Below are 20,419 nucleotides of genomic sequence, written 5' to 3'. Positions count from 1 at the left end.
CTGTTCTTCAATACTTTGCAATATAGCTTCTAGCTACAACAATCTAAAGAATCTTCTCCAGGTTATCTGAGATCTCATTTGCTAAATGTGACGCCTTTTTCCTCACTCAGCTCTTCTATAGCAGGTGACACTATAGATTACTTTCTTCTGCAGAATCTCTCCTTTCTCACCTTAGTGCTTAGCACAAAAGAGACAATTAACGCTTGTTTTTTAATTCTCGAACACTTGTCTTTCCGGGTTCTCCTCCCTGTTGAGCTGCTCTTTCTCAGTCTTCTATATTAGTTCATTGCCCTTCTCTGTCACAAATGGGAATAAACCAAGTTCTGTGGTAACCGCTCTTCTCTCTCTGCTATTTCCTTCAGGATTTCAAACTGTACAATTAGGTTCAGTTATCACCTTTCTGTAACATCTTCTCGAACTGTGTGTCTAGTTCTAAACTCTCTCCTGAATTCCAGTCATTTTTGTCTACTAAGTATAGTAACTGTATGATCTACAACTAGATGCAACTCAAGCTTGCCATGTCCAAACCTAAATTTATTATTTTCTTCCTAAATCTTTTTCTCCCTGCCATCCATCTTCCCTATTTCAGCTGACAGGACCGCCAGACTCTGCATCACTCAGGTTTAAAACCAGAGCCTCATTTGATTCTCCCACTTTCCACGGCGATCTGGTGCGAGGCCCTATTGATTCTGTCTCTTACATCTATCTTGCATCTTCTCTCTACCCCAATTTTTGCTAGTGTAATTTATTCGTAAACCTCATTACCTCTTGCCTTGGCAATTCTAAGAACTTCCTAACAGGTCCCAACAATTCTAACTTCTCCCTTCCTCAATTCCATTTTTCACATATTTGCCAAAATAATCTTCTTAACACACGGTTCTTTCTATGCCACTCTCCTACTCAAAAACATTCTGTGGCATGCTGTCACCTATAGGAGAAAAACGCCAACCCTGTCAGGAATTGAAAGGTCTCCAGAGTCTGGATCCAAGACACATTTTCTATTTCAGAGTTCGGATTATAATAAAATAAGTTACCAATGAAAACACTTTGAAAATCTTAGAGTGTTATATAAATAACTGCTATTATTATCGTTATTATGGTCATTTCACATCATCTCCCTTCATGCACTTTTGCTCTCAGCTAACCTGGTCTACTATTTGTCCTCTGAACTTCACCTGCTCTTAGTGGACTTCACCTGCACTGGCAGAGGCACCCCTCCAATCCTGCACTGCCTAAAATTGATACGGTGTATAAAGTACTGGCCCTGGAGTAAGAAAGATCTGAGTTAAAGTCCTATTTTAGACACAAGCTGTGTGACAGTAGAGCAGTCACTTAATCTCTGTCTGCCCTCAGTTTATTCATCTATAAAATGCGATGACAATGGTATCTATTTCCCAGGGTTGTTGAGGGCATAAAATGTAAGACGAAAGTTTCAGGTTGGAAAGGCCTCATTTTTGAGTGTCTGGCATCTGGCATCTTGCTCAGCACAGAAGTGTGGGGCCTGGACCTGTAAGGTCAGTAGAAGCAACTCCAAGTCAGGAAGCTCCTTCCACTGATGGAGATGAGTACCTTCCCTACAACTTATCCTCTTAAGGAGCTGTTTAGAGTTGATATTTAATAACTGCCTGACCCATTTAGCCCATCCACGTGCTTTCACCTGGTCATTGTGTACATGGCCTACCTTTCAGCTGGCTAGGATATGCAGTCTAGGGCTATATCCCAGGGAAAAAGCTTACAAAGCTAAAAAAAACCAGTCAACTCACAATTACTAGGCCACTGTATCCACCATGTGATAAGTAATAAAACATCACTAGAAACAGAACCACTTACTATTCTGGATGCCAAATAAGAACATTCCTGAAGTTTGCTGAGAGGAGCCAGGAGAATTCTGCAATTGGTTCATCGTACCTCCCGCTGTATTGTGAAATAAATTAGTCTGCTGAGGAGGTGAAGCTGCAGCTCCCTGGATTCCTGGCATGTTGTTCTGAGGAGAGTAGAGGGGAGGCTGCTGCAGGTCTTGTTGATTCATAGTGGTCTGCAAGGCAGACATGGAAGCAGAAGAGATGAAGAGTGTTACTTGCTGCTCTTGTGAACTTGGTGACCCTTGGACCAACTGAATCTGGGGGGAGGCGTGGAACAAAGATGGCTGGGGTGGCTCGGTCTGGGTGGATCCTGGGGTCTGGAGGGAAGAAACCGCATTCTGATTCTGAAACTGCATGGGCTGCTGTTCTTGACTCATTGTCGCCATGTTGTTTTGTGGGTGAAATATAGCCTGGTTCTGCTGCTCTTGGCTGGCCAGAGGATTCTGATTGGGGTTGAATATCATATTGGGTGGTGGTTGCTTCTGGGATGCCATTGAAGCCATTGTATTCTGATTACTGAATAAAATATTCTGCTGCTGCTGCTGCTGCGGTGGCGGCGGCTGCTCTTGGGATGAAGGGCTATTCTGCATGGCAACGATGGAATGCTGTGATTGGAAAATTGTCCCTTGTTGGTTCTGGGCCATTGAATTTGGTGGGAGAGCACCTAAAGATACCGGAGGCTGAAACAACCCTTGCTGAGAAGGTTGTGCCTGTTCTTGGGAAAGCATAGGTGACTGAATGTGAGATATCTGCGTCTGCTGCTGAAAAGCCGTTTGTTGCTCAGTGTTTGGTGCCGGCTGAAGGGGAGAAATTGAGTTCTGTGTTGTAAAAAATGAGATCTGTTCTTCTTGAGACACTGTGTTATTCTGAAGTGTATTTATAGAACTCTGAGAAAGGAACAAGTTGGTTGGCTGCTGGTCTTGAGGAACAGAAGAACCTTGCAGTACAGCCATGGTACCCTGGGAATGGAACATCGAAGGCTGCAGCTGATCAGAGGATGAAGTGGAAGGTTGACTGTGAACAATGGGACTTGGGCTGTGGAAAAGAGACCCTGGAGTTTCCTGGGATATATTCTGAGCCTCACCAATAGAATTTTGTGGGTGAAAAAGCTGAGCTTGTGAATGAGAAGGCTGCTGTATAAAGCTTCCAGACTGAAGAGAGAGTATCTCATTACTCTGCTGGAACAGACCGTTACCCTGTGGTTGAGTACCACTGTTCTGAACAGCCATCATATTTTTCGTAGATGAAAAAAGGTTGACTTGAGGTTGATTTTCTCCACTGTGCTGCATCTGTACCATGGTCTGAAATACATTGTTTTGTATCTGTTTCACTTGTCCTCCCGCCTCTTCTCCGTCTGCTGAATTTGAAGTCTGGAACATGGTAGGGCCAGTGGTTGCAACCTGCTGTGTTGTGGTAGTAGAAGTTTCATTCCCAGAAACTGCAGGAGAAGAGAACAGTTCACATTGCATTTGCATGTCCTCGCTGGTAGACAACGCGCTCATCATATGGGATGCTTGCTGGTAAACTGGAGATTGCTGGAGGTTTCCATTTGCAGAGGCAGTTGAAGAGAACAGCTCTGACTGCATCTGGGCAGCTGCCTGGCAGATACTCTGCTGCATTTCCATCACCATGGCAGCTGACGATTCCATTGCCTGCTGCTGCTGCTGCTGCTGCTGCTGCTGCTGCTGCTGCTGCTGATTGGATAATGCATTTTCAGCTTGGGGATGGACATTTTCAGCTCTTCCAGTCATTAAATTTTCTGGCCTGGCATGGACAGCTGGCTCTGTTGAAGAAAATATTCCAGGGCTTACACTGTTTTGAATTTGACTGACCTGCTGAAAAATATCAGCACTGAGCTGTTCTTGGACATTCTCACTGCCGTCTGAAGCAGAAAACAAAACGGAAGATAACTGCTGCTGGGCCTCAAGGACTTGCTGGACCAAATCCACATTTCCGCTGCTGCTGCTGGCAGCGCTGGCTGTAAAATTTCCAGCTTGTAACTGCTGTATGGTGTTTTGTAACTGACTCACACTGTTTGGTGGGGAGAAAATGTTGGATGGAATCTGTTGCTGCAGTGTCTGTGCTGGTTCTTGCAAGGGCGACGGCTGTTGTTGCTGTGCAGTCTCAGACAACTGGGGGAGATTCACCACAGTGCCCTCCGAGGGCAGTACCTCTCTCGACTGGGACTCTCTGCTCTGAAACTGGGTCGCTTGCTGCAACAACGCATCACTGCTGGCCAGTTGGCCAGCAGCAGGACCTGCTGGAAAAGTCCCCGGTTGTGAAATGTCCTGTGTCTGAAGAGTTGTCAGGGTCTCTGGGTTGTATACTTTAGACTGAATTTGCTGCTGCTTTTCATTTTCAGGAGGTAAGTGGGAAGAGGAAGAGGAGAAAGATCCACTTCCTGATATGTTGGAGATATTTTCTAATGTTTGCGGAGTTGATCCAACTGTCTTTGCTGTCTAAAAAGAAAATTCCAAAAATATATGCTAATAAAGACACTTGAATGATTAGAAGTATGGAGTAAATAAAGTTGTTCTGGCTCAACCTAGGGGCATCCTGGTATTCTCAACACACAAAAAGAAGCCCCTGGAACTAAGGGCTATGCTATTGGGGAATGACTACACAAATTATGGTACATGAATGTTATGGAACACTATTGTGCCATAAGACAATGAAATAATTTTTTCAGAGAAAATGAGAAAGCCCTTTATGAATTGACACAGAATAAAGTTAGTAGAACTAGGAGAACAGTGTAGACAAAGACAACATTATAGGGAAAAAACAATGTTGAAAGACTTCAGAATTCTGCTCAATGAAATGAGGAACTAGGAGTACAGAAGACTGAAAATGAAACCCATCAATGACCAACCTCCAGAGAGGTCATGCAGAATGCATCTGAAGACACACGCTTTTGGACACAGCCAACAGGAAAGTTTATTTTACTGGTCTATGTATCTTCATGTGAAAGTATTCTTTTCTTTGTATTATTCAGTTAGGGGAAAGGAGTGTGAAAGAAGAGAGAATTAATACTTGCAAAATCTTTTTAAAAGGAATGAATTTATCATTACCAATTCTAGTTAGAAAAACTAAAAATACTGTGCTTTCCATACTTGAGAGGTCAATGATGATACTCTGTGTACTCCTACAAAAATAGTCAAACAAGGAGACAAAAAAGAACATTTTTAAGAGGTAAAGAGGGTAAAAGGTAAAAAAATATTTTTTAAAGGTATGGGAAAACTAAACAGAATGATGGCCAAAATAATGAAATTTTGTGGTGTATAAAAACGGATCTTTTAGTATTTAAATGTTAATATTGACCACTAATATTGAAGCAGGTGAAACAAAAAGAAAAACAAAGGGAAGAAAGGAAGCCTACAAAAGTGCAGGGGCCATGATGGAAAATACTGTACTGAACAAAGTTCTTGCTAATACTCAACGTGTCATTCCATTCTATCTTAATTTCTTGTTAAAAATTTTATATTTGAAGTAAATGAGAAAATAAGATTCCTTTTACAGGCAACTAACTTTAGGAGACATCAAAGAATCGCTCAGTAAAGCAGGATTATTTGTTTTTAAGGTCAGTACATGTAAAGGTAGAGTTAAAAAAAACCTACAAAGGAAACGTAAAAAAATAGGAAAATGGAGGAAATATGAAAAATAAGTTACAGAAAAATCATTTTATACGTAGAGGATGTTTTAGATTCAGGTCAAGGGATTAGACTCACATCAACGTAGCTCACCTTAAAGACAGGAGAAGATCTCTTTTCTGCTGTTACTTCCATTGGAGTAACATCTTCATTCTTAATCATACTGCTTGACATGAGTGGAGTGATCAAGGCACTAGGAAGAATATTTACCTTTTCTAGGTTACAACTAGTGGCTTTCATTGCTGCAAACAAACAAAAAGAAACGTGAAATTTACAATTCTGTAATATGCTGGATTTAAGTTACATCCTAAAAATCTATTTTCTGATGGAACTATAATGGTGGAAAAATGAGTATGGTCCATATGATGAAGTGACTCACAAAAAAGATACTACCCAATGCAATACTTTTCTCCTTCATTTCTTTCTTTTCCTCCTTTCTTCCTTACCACATGGGCAGTATGAAATAGTAGAAGGAGGACTATCCTCAAAGCCAAGAAGACCTGGGTTCATATCCCACCTCTGACACACAGTGGTTTTGTGACCCAAAGAAAAGTCTTAGCCTCTCAGTTCTCTAGGCAATTTTTTTAAAGGTTAAGAAGGCGCTGACCTGAATTGGTCAAGGGAGTTTCCCAATGAAATCACAGGCCCAGTGTTATCCCTAACATGGGCTTCATGTTTCTCAGGACTATCCTGAGAATATAATTTGAGGGTTTAATAGCCAATCTAGAAGCTGATTCTGAGGCTAATTTATTTTATTATTGAGTTGTAGACTGAAAGAAAAGAATAGGTATATGGACTAGTGTAATCCTCACTCCCTAGGAATTTACTGGACTTACTTATATTTACTAGAGTTCCTTCGGGGTAGGCTTTTAAAACTATCTTGTCTAACTAGACATTCTTCAGAGCAAGTTTAAATGTGCACTGAAGAATGACAGTAGTATGGGGAGCCTCTAACTCCTAGGTAAAGTCACATCCCCGTAATTCTCCCAAGAGGATACCCCCCATCCCCTAATTTATACCATTCAACATGAACAAATTACATACTTGTATGTGTCATACAATTACAGATGTAGAGCTGGAAGGAATCTCTCATTTTAAAGATGAGGAAACAGGAACAGAGAGGTGAAGGGATTGTCAAGATCACACAGGCAGTAGTAAGTAAAAGAGGACTCAGAGACAGAATTCAGGCCCTGTCACTTCAGGTTCAGTACCTTCCACTCTGCCATGTTGCCACCCATTGGAAGTAGCCAGCAAAAGCTGCTTGGGAGGTCGCAGCCACCTTGACAGAGTTGACTGGCTATGGAGTGGAAGGTTTAAGAACAGAATCTTAGGCATTCAAACATGACTATATCAAAATTCAAGATCTCTCTAAAATTGTAAGCCCTCTCTTAAATTGCTAAGGATATACACACACGCATGCACACAAACATGCATGCTTCTTCTCCACTGGATCTGTGATCTCAGCGATTTGACTGATGCCTTGATTGATAATGACTATAACCCATCCATGCCTGCCCATCCAACAAGACTCATTCCCTTCTCATCAGTTTAACACTGGGTTCCACCCAACATGTTGGATACCTTCTTCACTATCTAATACGGAAGGGATTCAGGTTAAACATTTTGTCCCATCTCACCCTCACCACATGACTAGCTCATTTTCCTATCCTATATTTCCTGGACAATATTTTTACTCCTGCTATTCCTCAAAATTCTTCACTGGTCACATATTACAGTCTCTCTCTCCACTGACTTCACAGAGAATGTGACAGACTCTTGTAGGATGGGTTACAGTCATTATCATTCCAGGCAACATCCAAATCATTAAGAGGACAGATCCACTGGAGAAATAGTGTGTGAGCATGGATGTGTATGTATCCTTAGCAATTTAAGTGAGGGTTTACAATTTTGGAGAGGTTTTGGATTTTTATACAGTCATGTTTGAATGCCTAAGATTCAGTTCTTAAACCTTCTGCTCCACAAATCATTGTGTTCTATATCTTGTATTATACAACAATACTGTAGACTATTGATATTAACAAGATGAGCCTTTATCTCTAGCTTTGCAATTTTTGTTAGCAATCCAACACACTCTCCACTTCTTGTTTAATTTTTTGCCCTACTTGTCTGTTTGTGCCATCTACTCCAGATATACAAGTGGACAAGCTTTGTGCTTATCTATTCAACTCCATGTCAGAAACCAGACAATAAACATTCTTCATCCACTTGATCTTTGTTGGGTGGATGGTTAAGTAGATGGTTATGAATCTCTCCCCAGAGGTTCTATAACGTTCTTGGGCTTGAACCAACTAGTACAATGTTGATTATAAAAAGGTGCATCTGGAGGGTCTCACCACTCACAAGGAATTCCTTTTCAGCTTGGATCTTCTGTATTAGATAAACATCTCATGCAAGCATAACATCTCTCTATTTTACACTTTGCCTAATGTTTATAATAGTGACTCACTGAATAAAGCTATTTCTGTTTTTCTACCTTTCATAGACTCTTGCAAAGTTTTGATATAATGATAGGAGATGCCTTGTTGGAAAAGAGCTTTTAAGGTAGTGTTTTGCTCTACTGAATCAAATGCTTTTTGAGAAACAATAAACATGGTAGAATATTGCATTCTTGTCTCTATATATTTATTTCGATGAGGTATTTTTTCTATATTTATTCTTTTTAGTGAATTTCCACTTCCTCTATTAGAAAACACAAGACCATGATGTGAGAGGTCAAGTGTGATGTCTTTAATGGTAAAAAATTTATTATAAAAATCTCTGCAGATCTTTTCTATTTTTATTTCTTTTTACTGTCTTAAACACCCTTAGGAAAACTTTGCTTAACTGGACCTCTTGTCAGTCCTTCAAGAAATTGGTTTTACTCTCCCATGCTTCTCTCTGCTTTATAAGGTAACATAGGTCATTATCATCCATTATCTTGCTTCACAAGATTTTTAGAATGATACAAATATATATATATATGTACATATAAATATGTAATGTATATGTACACATATAGCACATCTTTATTAAAATAGTTGTTTTTACATCATCTACATTTTCATAAGGCTTTGTGAATAAGTTCAAATTATAAACTAGTGTGGCCACTGGCTGTCCTCTCTCATCCTGGAAAGTAAACCAGATATATGCTGACAAGTGCTTTTCAGGTCAATGGTTCTGACACCTCTTTTTTTAATTTTCTTGAAAATTTTTGGGTGGATGCCCAGATGCCATCTGGTACTAAACAATTCTTTCATTACCAATTTGTCAATTAGGTCTGGTTATGTTGTGGGTCTACAATTATCTGAATATAATCAAATTTCTATTGTATTTTACTATTGTAACTACTAACAGAAATTCCACTATGCTAGATTTAATAAGTAATCATAGTTCCACTGAACCATATGAAGCACCATCACCTAGGTTTTGTATTTATTTCTAAATCTAAAAATATTGAAACAAAATTTTACAGTGTATTAAAGTTATTTTTAAGACAAATATAATTGCTGTTTTAGTGTTGAAACACGTTCAGTAAAGTCATCATCTGAGGAATAATTTGAGTTCCAACAAAAATATATGTATTAGAATGAGAGCTCCTTGGGAGTCTTAATTTTTCTCTCTGCATCCCCAGTGTAAGTTAGTGTCAAATTTTGCATATGCTTTTATATTAAGGACAAAAGCACTTAATAAATATCATTTCATTCATTCATCCAAAAATTATCAGTAACAGAGGATGGAAGAAATAGAAAACTATCTAAGCAGCAGTGAAAGACAACATAACATGACACCTAACCATGAAAAGTAGCTCTCTATGACAGAAAGATCATTACTTGACCAATTTTACAGTAATAGTATAGGGATGGAGTTTAAATGTATTTTTATTTTTTAATTTTTTTAAAGTAGATTTGACAAAACCTGAGATTCTTCTTCTATGTTCAAAGTAAAAAAGGAAGGAAAATGTCATACTGAAAAGTTAGGTCTTTATGTATGAACAAAATGGAGGAAAAATAAGACATGCTACAGGAAATACAAAGATTTGTCCCTTAAATGTTTTTATAAAAATTAATCTACTACCTTTTATAGCCTCTTCAAAAGAACAAGGTCTTGCTGGGCTGGACATTTCCTTCTTCACATTTACATTCAGAGCATTAGCTGTTGATTAAAAGACATGATGGTATTTATTATAAATGGTCCAAATGAAAGAATAGTCAGGTTTTGCTTCAAATTTCCTTAATAACAAATGGTTTATCCACAAGATCTAAGTCAAGATACATTTTACTGAAGTTCTATCTTCTGTTTCCATATATGCAAGGAAAAGAAATGTTAACACTGGTCAAATATTTATGAAGGTCAATGGCAATCAAATGTGAAACAATGCATCTTTATCTAATGTCTAATCATTATTACATTATTAGTTAATTAATCAATAAACACTTAGCACTGTGCTAAGTGTTGCAGATACAGAAGGAACCAAAATGCAGTCCTCATCCTCAAGGAACTTAAAATTTATTAGGGGAGACAGTATACAAATAAATATGTACAGGAAATAACTAAAAGAGGGAAGGCACTAGAATTAAGAGGGATTTGAAAAAGTTTCCTGTAAAATATGGGGTTTTTGGAGGAGCCAAAATGGCAGAGCAGAAAGATACACATATGCTAGCTCCGAACCCACAGCCCATAAAATATCTGTAAAGAAGAACTCCCAACAAATTCTGGAGCAGCAGAAGCCACAGAACAACAGAGTGGAGGAGAGTTCTGTTCCAGAGAGCCCTGAAAAACAGACACCAAAGGTCTGTCGCTCACCAGACCCAGAGTAGAGCCCAGCCCTGCCTTGGCTGTGCGGCACCAAGAGGAGCAGATCCCAGCAGGCTTCAGGGACAGAATCTCCAGCGGCCGCGCAGGTCCCTCCACCCACAGGCACCAGGGGTGAGTGAGAGAGTCTTTTTGGCTCGCTGGGAGAGGAGTAGGGTGTCTCCATGGCTCGGGCCCCCTCGGGAGGCAACAGCAGAGGCAGCAGCAGACAGGGGCTCCCCAAGCAGGCAGGAGCCCGGATTCATTGTTGAAGGTCTCTGCATAAATCCTGTGAGGGAACTGAGCCCCTTGTGGCAGCTCTGCCCCAACCTGAGCACCTGAACTTAATCTCACACTGAATAGCAGCCTCGCCCCACCCAAAGCCCTGAGGCTGGGAAGCAGCATTTGAATCTCAGACCCCAAGCACTGGCTGGGTGGATCTGGAGGCGAGGTGAGTGTGGAGAGGACACTCAGAAGTCAAGTCACTGGCTGGGAAAATGCCCAGAAAAGGGAAAAAAAATAAGACTATAGAAGGCTACTTTCTTGGTGAACAGATATCTCCTCCCTTCCTTTCAGATGAGGAAGAACAACGCTCACCATCAGGGAAAGACACAGAAGTCAAGGCTTCTGTATTCCAAACATCCAGAATAAATATTCAATGGGCTCAGGCCATGGAAGAGCTCAAAAAGGATTTTGAAAATCAAGTTAGAGAGGTGGAGGAAAAACTGGGAAGAGAAATGAGAGACATGCAAGAAAATCATGAAAAGCAGGTCAACACCTTGCTAAAGGAGACCCAAAAAAATGTTGAAGAAAATAAAACCTTGAAAAATAGGCTAACTCAACTGGCAAAAGAGGTTCAAAAAGCCAATGAGGAGAAGAATGCTTTCAAAAGCAGAATTAGCCAAATGGAAAAGGAGGTTCAAAAGCTCATTGAAGAAAATCGTTCTTTCAAAATTAGAATTGAACAGATGGAGGCTAATGACCTTATGAGAAACCAAGAAATCCCAAAACAAAACCAAAAGAATGAAAAAATGGAAGATAATGTGAAATATCTCATTGGAAAAACAACTGACCTGGAAAATAGATCCAGGAGAGACAATTTAAAAATTATGGGACTACCTGAAAGCCATGATCAAAAAAAGAGCTTAGACATCATCTTTCATGAAATTATCAAGGAAAACTGCCCTGAGATTCTAGAACCAGAGGACAAAATAAGTATTCAAGGAATCCACTGATCACCTCCTGAAAGAGATCCAAAAAGAGAAACTCCTGGGAATATTGTGGCCAAATTCCAGAGTTCCCTGCTCAAGGAGAAAATATTGCAAGCAGCTAGAAAGAAACAATTCAAGTATTATGGAAATACAATCAGGATAACACAAGATCTAGCAGTTTCTACATTAAGGGATCGAAGGGCGTGGAATATCATATTCCAGAAGTCAAAGGAACTAGGACTAAAACCAAGAATCACCTACCCAGCAAAACTGAGTATAATACTTCAGGGGAAAAAATGGTCTTTCAATGAAACATATGACTTTCAAGCATTCTTGATGGAAAGACCAGAGCTGAAAAGAAAATTTGACTTTCAAACACAAGAATGAAGAGAAGCATGAAAAGGTAAACAGCAAAAAGAAGTCATTAGGGACTTACTAAAGTTGAACTGTTTACATTCCTACATGGAAAGACAATATTTGTAACTCTTGAAACTTTTCAGTATCTGAGTAGTTGGTGGGATTACACACACACAGACACACACACATACACACACATACACACACAGCACAGAGTGAATGGAATAGGATGGGATCATATCTTAAAAAAATGAAATTAAGGGGTGAGAGAGAAATATATTGGAGAAGAAAGGGAGAAATGGAATTGGGCAAATTATCTCATAAAAGAGGCAAGTAAAAGACTTTTCAGTGGAGGGAAAAAGGGGGGAAGTGAGAGAAAAAACATGAAGCTTACTCTCATCACATTTGACTAAAGGAAGGAATAAAATGCACACTCATTTTGGTATGAAAACCTACCTTACAATACAGGAAAGTGGGGGAAAAGGGGATAAGCAGGGTGGGGGGGAGGATGGAAGGGAGGGCAATGGGAGGAGGGAGCAATTTGAAGTCAACACTTGGGGAGGGACAGGATCAAAAGAGAGAATAGAAGCAATGGGGGGCAGGATAGGCTGGAGGGAAATATAGTTAGTCTTCTACAACATGACTATTATGGAAGTCATTTGCAAAACTACACAGATATGGCCTATATTGAATTGCTTGCCTTCCCAAAGGGAATGGGTGGGGAGGAAGGGATGAAGAGAAGTTGGAACTCAAAGTTTTAGGAACAACTGTTGAGTACTGTTCTTGCTACTAGAAAATAAGAAATACAGGTAATGGGGTATAGAAAGTTATCTGGCCCTACAGGACAAAAGAGAAGATAGGGACAAGGGAAAGGAGGGATGATAGAGGAGAGGGCAGATAGGTGATAGGGGCAATTAGAATGCTTGGTGTTTTGGGGTGGGGGGAGGGGACAAATGAGGAGAAAATCTGGAACCCAAAATTTTGTGAAAATGAATGTTAAAAGTTAAATAAATAAATTTTAAAAAATAAATAAATAAAAATAAAATATGGGTTTTTTTTACTTGGGACTTAAAGGAAGTCAGAAGGGGAAAGAGAGGAGGGACAGTGTTCCAGGCACAGGGTACAGCCAGAGAAAATGCCCATGGCTACCATATTATACCTATCAGATTGGCTAACATGACAAAACAGGAAAATGATAAGTGCTAGAGAAGATGTGGGAAAACTGGAACACTAATGTTTTGTCAGTGGAATTGTGAACTGATCCAACCATTCTGAAAGAGTAATGTGGAACTGTGTCCAAATAACTATAGAATTGTGCATACTCTTTTACCCAGTAATACCATTTCTAGTTCTAGTTCTGTATCCCAAAAAGATCATAAACATGAGAAAAGAACTCAAATGTACAAAAATAGTTATAGCAGTTCTTTTTGTGATGACCAAGAATTGGAAATTGAGGGGATGCCCATCTGCTGTGGTATATAAATGTAATAGAATACTATTGTGCTATAAGAAATGATGTGCAGGCAGATTTCAGAAAAACCTGGAAAGACTTATATGAACTGATGCCGAGTGAAGTGAGCAGAACTAGGAGAACGCTGTATGCAGTAACAGCCACACTGTACAATGATTAATTTTCATAGACTTGGTTCTTCTCAGCAATGCAAGGATCTAAGACAGCTACAAAAGGCTCATGATGGAAATGCTGTCCATATCCTGAGAAAGAACTATGGAGTCTGAATACAGATCCAAGCAGACTATTTGCTTTCTTTTTTGTTGTTGTTTTGTTTGGTTTCTTCTTTCTTGTGGTTCCTCTCATTGGTTCTAATACTTCTTTACAACATGACTAATGTGAAAATATGTATAATATAAATGTATGCATAGAGACTATATTAGATTGCGCGCTGTCTTGGGAAGGGAGAACGAGAGAGGGAAGACAATTGAAAACTCAAAAGCTGATGGAAGTGAACGCTGAAAACTAAAAATAAATAAATTTTTAAAAATGAAAAGAAAATGTCCAGGCTGAGAGATGGACTGTCTTGGTTCATGTAATAGACAAGAGGCAAGGGTCACTGGATCTAAGAGTACATGAAAGTATGTACTGTATGTACACGAAAGAATACATGAAAAAGTATGAAGGTCTTTGAATGCCAAAACAGAACACTTTGTATTAGATGCTGGAGTTGGATAGGGAGCCACTGGACGTTATTGAGTGAATGATATGGTCAGACCTGTGCTTTAGGAAAATCACTTCAGTGGCCAAATGGAGGATGGACTGGAGTGGGGAGAGAACTGAGGCAGGCAGACCCACCAGTCCATTATTGTAAAAGTGCAGGTATAAGATGATGAGAGCTCACACTACAGTGGGGGCAGTGTCAGAGGGCAGTTAGCTTGCACAGTGGATAGAGTGATGGGCCTAGAGTCAGGAAATACTGAGCACATACAATTCACAGTTAATTGATTTCATAGATTTAAGAGCTAAAATCAGTAAATAATTCTTTAAAATGGGATTGATGTTTCAGTACAGAATATATCATCTGAGATTCTTTTTTTTTTTTTTTCAAAGTGCAGATCACAAGCATACAAGGAAGTCTAGAACTGATCTTCAGTCTTATCTCCTCAAAGCACTCAGGCTTTCTGGGTACAGGATATGTACATGACAGTTCAACATGAAGACCTTGAATTCTTAGAGAGTTGTATCTAATGGACATTCCTGCTGGAAGGTTTATCGATTCTGCTTCAGTAGCATTTGTGGTACTAGGGCAAACTGACTGCCTAGCAGCTGGGGGAACCAGGAAAGACTCCCTGGTAAATCAGCAGCCAGAGTCTGCTTACTTAAATAAAACAGTAAATCTCAGTTTCTATGTCTTGTATTGTATTCCTACTAGAAGATAGTGTCTTCCCTTCGGGCAATCAAACAGATAAAGCAGCATGAGGTCTGTAAGTCAGGCCTACATTAAAGTTACATCATCTCTGATAGTCTTGCTGGTTTGGCTTTGACAGAAAAAAATGCAAAAAGGAAGCTCTTTTACTTCATTTGAGGACAAGGCATATGATTGTGTAATGGTCTGAAACTATGTCTAACATCTTTGCACTTCTGAAATTTGGTGCCACAAGCCAAACAGAAATTAGAGCTGAGATTTAACCAAGGGATAAGATAAAAATGACTAAGCAAAATGTTTCTGTACTTCTGTCTTTTCTTCCTAAGACTGTAAAAAAACACCTAAGGGATAGTGAAAGCAACTTGCACCCTATAGGAATTATACCTTGTCTTTATTTACATTTCTGTTCCAAATGAGTCACAAGAGGAAAGCATTTATTAAAGACCATTCATCTCTTAAAACAGAGCACCTTGACACAAATGCCCCAAATATCATCAAAAAACTTTCTGGGCCTGGCCATATCACAATTGCAATGATCTCTGTTCAGGGTTGTGTGGGTGAGCTTACTGTCCTCCTTCTTGTAGCTATTAAGAATAAGGAGTCTCAGATTTTCATACCAGTCTCTTGATAATTTGATTCTCTAAGAGTCTCATATGAACTAGGAAGACTCTTATTTAATTGTTTTCAGTTGTGTCTAACTCTTCTTGACCTCATTTGGGGTTTTCTTGGCACAGATACTGGAGTACTTTGCCATTTCCTTCTCCAGCTCATTTTAGAGGTGAGCAAACTGAGACAAACAGGTTAAGTGATTTGCCCATGGTCACACAGCTAGTAACTGTCTGAGGCCACATCTGAACTCAAGTCTTCCTTACTCCAGACCCAGTGATCTATCCACTTCTCCATCTCACTGCACAAAACTAGAAAGATACCTTATATCAGATTACCTTAGTGAATAATTAAAAACAAACTGGTAAACTTAAAATTACAATAATTTTTATAATAATGACTAATAATTTAACTTTTTTTCATCAAGTAGGATACAGCTCTCCCAACACTTTCCAAGAATTAAAAGTTAATCCTTCATCTTAACTCTGGCTTCTTTACTGGACATACCTGTATCTGGAGTGTAGGTAAATGGCTGAACATCGTGGGATCTCCCAGCATTGGTCACTACATATATCCCCACAGACACAGGCAAGGTTATATATTGGTCATGATACGGAGGCACCTTCACAATAAGATGGTTCTGGTTTGTACAAAGGTAAAGAGAAAATGTGATAAAGGCAGAGGGAAAAATGAAAATAATACTTAAAATTTTATTGGCTTATTTTCCTAGAAGCTATAAATGAAAAAAAAAAAAAAGACTTACTAAAACATATATCCTATTGGTCAGGTAGATATAAGACATGGATACAGAGCAGCCAGGCATAACATAAGCCCTTTACCCTGAGGTTTGTTTGGCATTGAGATCTTAGGGTTCATTGGAATGAAAAACTTTATTCACAGAAAGTCAAAGTTCCCAGATTTCAGAAAATGGAAGACAGATGCCATTCACTCTTGTATGACCTTAACCTTTTCAGACATTCACTGCATACAGATCTTATTGACAATATGCAAAGGAAAAAAGCTTAGGGCTTTCATGGGAATATATTAACAGTGTGTTCTGCTATTTTTCTTTGCAGAAAATACAGACTAAGACCCAACATTTTTTTCATATTAAAAGAGAAAGGTAACTTGTGTATACTGTTTGCACTGGAAAAATGTCAATTTCCCACCCAGCTGTCCTTTCCTATCAAGTTCTCCCTTCTTCCAACTTCTTCTTCTACCCCAACCCCTGCTCCCCTCACTCTACCCCATAGGCAAAAAAAACAAAAACAAACAAGAGTAGAAAAAACATTTTCTAGGAATTAAGAAACCTGGGCTATAAACTCCACTCTGCCACTCAGTAATTGTGTAGCCTTGGGCAAATCTCACTACCTCTGAAAGTCTCTCTCTTTTTTTTCTGTAAAAGAAAAGGAGTAAACTAGGTGGTCTGTAAGTTCCAGAACCAAAACTTCAAAACTCTTTAAATTAAATTTGGAGGGAAAAAGCATCTGCAGGGCCCAGGCTAAGCTGGTAAGTTACCATATGCTTTGCAATCCTCCCATGTACACAGTCATTCTCAGTTCAAATCGGCTCTACAGCCTTTTTTAGCCATTTAAATGCTATTTAAAATATTTGAGTCTCTTCCATCAAAAGCAATGTTTTTCCAAAATGGTTATAAAAACAAAAGAAAAGAGGTCTGACCCAACACTACTTTACTACTACCACTATCACTAGGAGTCCCAGCCACTAAAGAATCAGATAAGGTTCAATGAAATCTCCTTCCTTAAAGGCTCAAGTATTAGGAAACAAAATCAGGAGACAAACACTATATCTTTGTCCTGAAAACTTGAAGATGTCCAAGGTAGTTGAAGCGAAGAGTCAAAGTATCTCTGCTGCTTAATTGGGCTGTAGCTGGGTGGCTTTGTTGTTTGGGGCATGATAATCATGAAGTCAGCATCAGAGATTTCATCCCAATGCAAGCCAGGTATTTTCTTTTTCCTCTATTGTTACGAAATTTGACTTAGATCAAGCCTGCCACCGCATATTCAGGTCTTTGGGCCATGTGAGGACTAGGACAAATCAAGCAGTGATTGTTGGATAATAACTCAACACATATATTCTACTGATAATACCTCAGTACTATGTACATGTTAGTATAGCAAGTTTATTTACTACTTTTTTTAATAAACTTGTTAGTTCATTGGTAGAAAGAACTTTGGGAGAGGAAAGAGCTCTGCACCTGCAAGTATCAGAGTTGTTCAGAGACACAGAGAAATTAGGAAAATTGCCCACGGTCACACAGCCACTAGATAACAGAAGGAGGCCTTGAACCTAAGCGGTCCAGAGTTGGAGGCAGCTCTCTATTCACTCCATTGCTTCTCAGACTTCATTTATAGATTAAACGATTTATCAGGTACTACTCAGGATTGGCAACTACAAATGATCAGTTACATATCAACCAAGTCAGCTTCATTAAAAAGAACTGTCAGAAACAAATGGAAACCACCTAACCCCTGTAGCTTGTCATGGTTGTTACAGCGGAGTCAAAAAACTGAGTAGTTAAATCCAGACAATGATTTACGTAAGCAATACATGCAGTTGCAGAAACAGACTGGTTCCAAGGAGCGCCAAGGACCAAGCTGGTTTCTGCAACTGGACAACTGCTAAATAAACTGCTGTCCAGATGCAACTACTCTGTTTCTTTATTCTGCCATAACATGGTACAACTGCACTAATTAAGTTTCTCTGATATGTACATGTTTTAAGTCTTCTGATTTCTATAACTTCTTTAAAAAAATAGCACCTATGTCAGATCCATCCTGCTCCCAGTCAAAATGACACATAAGTTCTAAAAGTACTTTTCCAACTCTAAGAATAACGGGCAAACTCCAGAGCAGAATTCTTAACCCCAAGGTTAAGTCTGTGAACTTGTTTGTTTTGGGTTTTTTTTTTTAATACTGTGATAACTGTATTTCAACATAATTGTTTTCCCTTGTAATCCTATGTATTTTACTTCATGCACTTAAAAACATTATTCAGAGGATGGCTTATATAGGCTGTAGATTGCCAATGAGATCAATGGCACAAAAAAAAATTTAAAACCTTTGCTCTACAGTTTACATTCTTTTTTCAAATAACAGTTTTTCCATGTTGCAATTCCTTTCACTTTATATACTATACACTGAAACTTCAGTATTTTCTAAAATTGTTTTTAAAAAGGTACTTTTTAATATACCCATTTTTACAGTTTAATTTCAATCCTCACATTAACTGGCTTTTTATTAACTTTCCTTATATACCAATTTGACACTTCATCAATCTTAAAATCTTAAATGAAAAAAATTCATAATGGAGATGCAGTTTTCAAAAGCAGTCTTCCTACTATGCTCTTAAGTAAAAGGAAGTGAATGCCTTTGGGCTCAGATCAAACACACAAAAAACACAGAAGGTGTTTAGTAGTTTTAAAAAGTACTTTCATAATGTTCTCTGAACTGCAAAACAAAATGAGAATTTAAAGGCTGAATTCCAACTTTTCTATGACAAATAGCTATGAAAAAATACTATGTATCTCACTTTTAGTTGACAATCTTTTTTTTTACATTTTTACATTGTTTTTATATTTTATATGTTTAATGTAAAGTACAATGTATTGTAAACATGTAAATGTAAACATATTTTACATTGTTATGAACTATTTTTCATCACCTTTTGAGTTAATCTCATATTGTGACATACTTTTTTCTACAGTTGTAGAAATATAGACTTGCTCAAAGATATACAGTAAAATCAGCACCAGAGTTGAATTGCTAAGCCTTTGTTTAGAATAGCTATTCGCACAAAGTCTGTGAAGGCATCAACTGGATAGATCTTCCCCTTTTTATAATCAATGGACCCTTTTCCCTCATTTCCCCAAAGTCAATATATCTCTACATCTTTCACAGAATTTTGAGTCCCAAAAGTCTTTTCTTCTGTTCACTTACTCACAAATAACTGTAAGCTTTTATTTTTCTGTGTCTGATTTTTATATGCGCTAGGGAAAATACCCAGGGATTCCCCTCCCCCCCAAAAAAAACTATTTTGAAAAAAATGCAAACCTATCGAATTCCCTATTTTAATATCATATTACCTTTTGTATTATAATTTCATTCCCCATGAAAGTATCTTTAAATATGTTACCTGCTGAAATAAACCTTCTCAGTGATCTAATCTCTCCCTCAAAGTCACCACCCCATTCCAAGGTGCCCACCTCTCTTGCCTCTCCTTCCAAGCCAAACTCCAATACGGTTAAACATATAGATGTAATTAACATACTCTCACATACATGAATTCATATATAATTGAGTGCACAAACATAAGAGTTTACCATGATTTTTATTGGAGAAACTGTTAAATGGACAAAAATGGGTGTTTTCCCATTATTTTATAAGGTAAATAACACTGTTTTTAAATCACAACACACCATGCATATGTAAGTTATTATTATTCTATTATATTTTAATGTTAAAGTGATTTAGAACATTAGGGGTTGGTATTTTTAAATTATAACTAAATATTTAGTCTGGTTGTTTATAATAAAAGCCATAAGGTTATCTTTCAAAGAACCTTCACATTACAACTTTCAGTGAGGAGAGAACTCAAAACTATTTGGCCAAATAAAGGGGAAATTAGTCAAATACAACTAAAATGATAAAAGTTTAATTAAATTTATAGAACAAGAGATAAGCTGACATATGGGGAAGAGTTTCATTCAGCACCCTAAGTTTATATTGGGTGGACAAAGCAGAACTTCTGGAATACCTTTCCTTATTCAGTTACTTAAAGACTAATGAGGGGGAGGGTTGATTTGCTTCATTCATAAAAATATCTATTTGACAAAACATTCTTTACACTAGAGTAAGAGCTACTTGTTCCCACGTGTTCTAAAGGTGACTTGATGGCTAATTCTATTTCAAGGACTCCTTTCTGACATCCTACAATTTTTACAAGTGCTCTTTTTAATTGTTAAATGTACACTTTCTCTTCTGATATTATATTGTCCATGCACCCAGGATTTCTTTTCCTTCAAAATATTTCCTGAACACTCTTTC

At 38.3% G+C, this 20,419-nt stretch overlaps 1 protein-coding gene across 7 annotated transcripts in view; it reads right to left on the bottom strand.

Annotated features, from left to right (window-relative positions):
* NFAT5 (nuclear factor of activated T cells 5) overlaps nt 1–20,419 on the bottom strand; it is a 142,453-nt gene that overhangs the window by 10,675 nt on the left and 111,359 nt on the right. For all 7 annotated transcript variants that reach the window (XM_072636444.1, XM_072636450.1, XM_072636446.1 and 4 more), the window contains 4 exons: nt 15,861–15,993; nt 9,584–9,661; nt 5,603–5,751; nt 1,831–4,321 (listed from right to left, as the gene is read on the bottom strand). In XM_072636444.1, coding sequence (XP_072492545.1) covers nt 1,831–4,321; nt 5,603–5,751; nt 9,584–9,661; nt 15,861–15,993 — 2,851 coding nt within the window. The remainder of the gene's footprint in view (nt 1–1,830; nt 4,322–5,602; nt 5,752–9,583; nt 9,662–15,860; nt 15,994–20,419) is intronic.

The sequence above is a fragment of the Notamacropus eugenii genome, chromosome 1 (genome assembly GCF_028372415.1).
Source record: "Notamacropus eugenii isolate mMacEug1 chromosome 1, mMacEug1.pri_v2, whole genome shotgun sequence".
NCBI lineage: Eukaryota > Metazoa > Chordata > Mammalia > Diprotodontia > Macropodidae > Notamacropus > Notamacropus eugenii.
This window is presented reverse-complemented; position numbering and strand designations above follow the sequence as displayed.